Raw genomic sequence first — 3,660 nt, 5'->3', positions numbered from 1 at the left:
GGAGTACCAGATGAAATCAGAGATAGACAGAGACGTAGGGAGAAATCAGATGAAATCAGAGATAGACAGAGAGGCAGGGAGTAATCAGATGAAATCAGAGATAGACAGAGAGGCAGGGAGAAATCAGATGAAATCAGAGATAGACAGAGAGGCAGGGAGAAATCAGATGAAATCAGAGATAGACAGAGAGGTAGGGAGAAATCAGATGAAATCAGAGATAGACAGAGTCATAGGGAGAAACCAGATGAAATCAGAGATAGACAGAGAGGTAGGGAGAAATCAGATGAAATCAGAGATAGACAAAGAGGTAGGAAGCAACCAGATGAAATCAGAGATAGACAGAGAGGTAGGGAGAAACCAGATGAAATCAGAGATAGACAGAGAGGCAGGGAGAAATCAGATGAAATCAGAGATAGACAGAGAGGTAGGGAGTACCAGATGAAATAGGAGTTAGACAGAGTCATAGGGAGAAACCAGATGAAATCAGAGATAGACAGAGAGGTAGGGAGTACCAGATGAAATCAGAGATAGACAGAGTCATAGGGAGAAACCAGATGAAATCAGAGATAGACAGAGAGGTAGGGAGTACCAGATGAAATCGGAGTTAGACAGAGTCATAGGGAGAAATCAGATGATGAGAGCTGCTGTCCAGTGTGACCCCCAAGGAGCCGTATTTGGTGGCCACACCTGCTGAGCTCTAAACAGCTGGTGATCTGACAGAGTTAGATTCTGCCCTTACTGACCCATGTGACCCCAGGAAGCCGTCTTCGGGTAGCCACCCCTGCCGCTGGTGTTTATTGGTCAGGCTGGTCCCTGCTGACCAGGAGGTCTATAAACAGACTGGTTAAACCACATAGCAACTCCTCAGTGTGAATCCTTTCCAAACGTTGTACCCCTTGAACACATTTACATTTACATTTAAGTCATTTAGCAGACGCTCTTATCCAGAGCGACTTACAAATTGGTGAATTCACCTTCTGACATCCAGTGGAACAGCCACTTTACAATAGTGCATCTAAATCATTTAAGGGGGGTGAGAAGGATTACTTATCCTATCCTAGGTATTCCACACATCAACATTACTACAGCCATGTCATTTCAAGAGCAGGTTAAACCCGTCAGGACGGTCATGCTGGTCTGTTGTTGTGAAGACGTAACAGAAGTGACTCTACAAATCACAAAAAAACAGTTTCTATTAGCTGACCAGGGTTTATTTGATGACAATTAGTATAAATATTGCACAACATAATTTTTTTTGGGGGGGGGTCACGTTACTGTTTTTGTGTTTCATGTGAAATAAAAGACTAGATATCCAAGGACTCCAGAAACATCTACTCCTTATGAGTCTCAAACATCTTCTTTCTGTCTGATTTGTCTTCGATGTTCTTACGCCAGTCACCCACAGCATCTTTGTCCTGAGGGTGGGGGGGGGGGGGGAGGGTAAGAGTGGCAGAATAAGTAGACGAGTGAAAATGTATTTGAAATATATGACACTTGGTGTCGGCAGTGTTATTAGCATGATTCACATTGGAGGGTTGGGTTGAACAGGCTTACAGTTGCTGCTGCTTAGAGATAGGCCTATACTGGGGAGACATTGTCTTTGAAAGTTTGGACTTGTGATATGACATTTGGTTTCAGAAGTGGAATCCTATAGAACAGCTACAGAACAGACAGATTCATGGACGAGGCTTTCAAATAAAACTCTCACATTATTTACACAGTAAATAAGACACATTACATATATAGTAACCTTATTAAGCTAAACTGTACTTTAATTACAGAATGTTCTTATGTTCAGAATAACACTCACCTCTTCCTTGACCTCCTTCTTGACTTGCTTCAGGTTGGACCTCAGATCCATGGACACCTTGTGTTTGGAGCCCAGCAGAGCCTGGAGCATAGCATCAGCAGACATGCGTACTTTCTTCAGAACGGGCTTCCTGAACTTTCCATTCAGTTCAACTACCTTCATCTTCAAGTCCTCAACCTGTTTGGAATTCAACAGAAAGCACTTATCACACACAGACTATTGACTGCCAGACGCCAAACACCTGTGGAACTACTGTTACCCCCCTTGGCTCTGTCTTAGAGAGTAAGTTACCTCACCTCCTTCTCGGACTAATAATATGAGTAACAGTGGTAGAACTAGTCACCTCCTTCTCAGACTAATAATATGAGTAACAGTGGTAGAACTAGTCACCTCCTTCTCAGACTAATAATATGAGTAACAGTGGTAGAACCCCTCACCTCCTTCTCAGACTAATAATATGAGTAACAGTGGTAGAACTAGTCACCTCCTTCTCAGACTAATAATATGAGTAACAGTGGTAGAACTCCTCACCTCCTTCTCAGACTAATAATATGAGTAACAGTGGTAGAACTAGTCACCTCCTTCTCAGACTAATAATATGAGTAACAGTGGTAGAACCCCTCACCTCCTTCTCAGACTAATAATATGAGTAACAGTGGTAGAACTAGTCACCTCCTTCTCAGACTAATAATATGAGTAACAGTGGTAGAACTAGTCACCTCCTTCTCAGACTAATAATATGAGTAACAGTGGTAGAACTAGTCACCTCCTTCTCAGACTAATAATATGAGTAACAGTGGTAGAACTAGTCACCTCCTTCTCAGACTAATAATATGAGTAACAGTGGTAGAACCCGTCACCTCCTTCTCAGACTAATAATATGAGTAACAGTGGTAGAACTCGTCACCTCCTTCTCAGACTAATAATATGAGTAACAGTGGTAGAACCCATCACCTCCTTCTCAGACTAATAATATGAGTAACAGTGGTAGAACCCCTCACCTCCTTCTCAGACTAATAATATGAGTAACAGTGGTAGAACTAGTCACCTCCTTCTCAGACTAATAATATGAGTAACAGTGGTAGAACTAGTCACCTCCTTCTCAGACTAATAATATGAGTAACAGTGGTAGAACTAGTCACCTCCTTCTCAGACTAATAATATGAGTAACAGTGGTAGAACTAGTCACCTCCTTCTCAGACTAATAATATGAGTAACAGTGGTAGAACTAGTCACCTCCTTCTCAGACTAATAATATGAGTAACAGTGGTAGAACTAGTCACCTCCTTCTCAGACTAATAATATGAGTAACAGTGGTAGAACCCCTCACCTCCTTCTCAGACTAATAATATGAGTAACAGTGGTAGAACTAGTCACCTCCTTCTCAGACTAATAATATGAGTAACAGTGGTAGAACTAGTCACCTCCTTCTCAGACTAATAATATGAGTAACAGTGGTAGAACTAGTCACCTCCTTCTCAGACTAATAATATGAGTAACAGTGGTAGAACTAGTCACCTCCTTCTCAGACTAATAATATGAGTAACAGTGGTAGAACTAGTCACCTCCTTCTCAGACTAATAATATGAGTAACAGTGGTAGAACTCCTCACCTCCTTCTCAGACTAATAATATGAGTAACAGTGGTAGAACTAGTCACCTCCTTCTCAGACTAATAATATGAGTAACAGTGGTAGAACTAGTCACCTCCTTCTCAGACTAATAATATGAGTAACAGTGGTAGAACTAGTCACCTCCTTCTCAGACTAATAATATGAGTAACAGTGGTAGAACTAGTCACCTCCTTCTCAGACTAATAATATGAGTAACAGTGGTAGAACTAGTCACCTC

The 3,660-nt window shown here is 41.6% G+C and overlaps 1 protein-coding gene across 1 annotated transcript; it reads right to left on the bottom strand.

Annotated features, from left to right (window-relative positions):
- Positions 1-1,331: 1,331 nt before the first annotated feature.
- Positions 1,332-2,011, bottom strand: LOC135530225 (troponin I, fast skeletal muscle-like; the record flags this gene model as incomplete). Its single annotated transcript, XM_064958588.1, has 2 exons — positions 1,332-1,415; positions 1,811-2,011. Coding segments are annotated over 2 exons (285 nt in total), but the record flags the coding sequence as incomplete, so codon positions are not given.
- Between the last annotated feature and the right edge of the window lie 1,649 nt (positions 2,012-3,660).

Source organism: Oncorhynchus masou, unplaced genomic scaffold, assembly GCF_036934945.1.
Source record: "Oncorhynchus masou masou isolate Uvic2021 unplaced genomic scaffold, UVic_Omas_1.1 unplaced_scaffold_12943, whole genome shotgun sequence".
In the NCBI taxonomy this organism is placed as follows: domain Eukaryota; kingdom Metazoa; phylum Chordata; class Actinopteri; order Salmoniformes; family Salmonidae; genus Oncorhynchus; species Oncorhynchus masou.
Note: the sequence above shows the minus strand (reverse complement) of the source record. Positions and strands in the feature narration are given on the sequence as shown.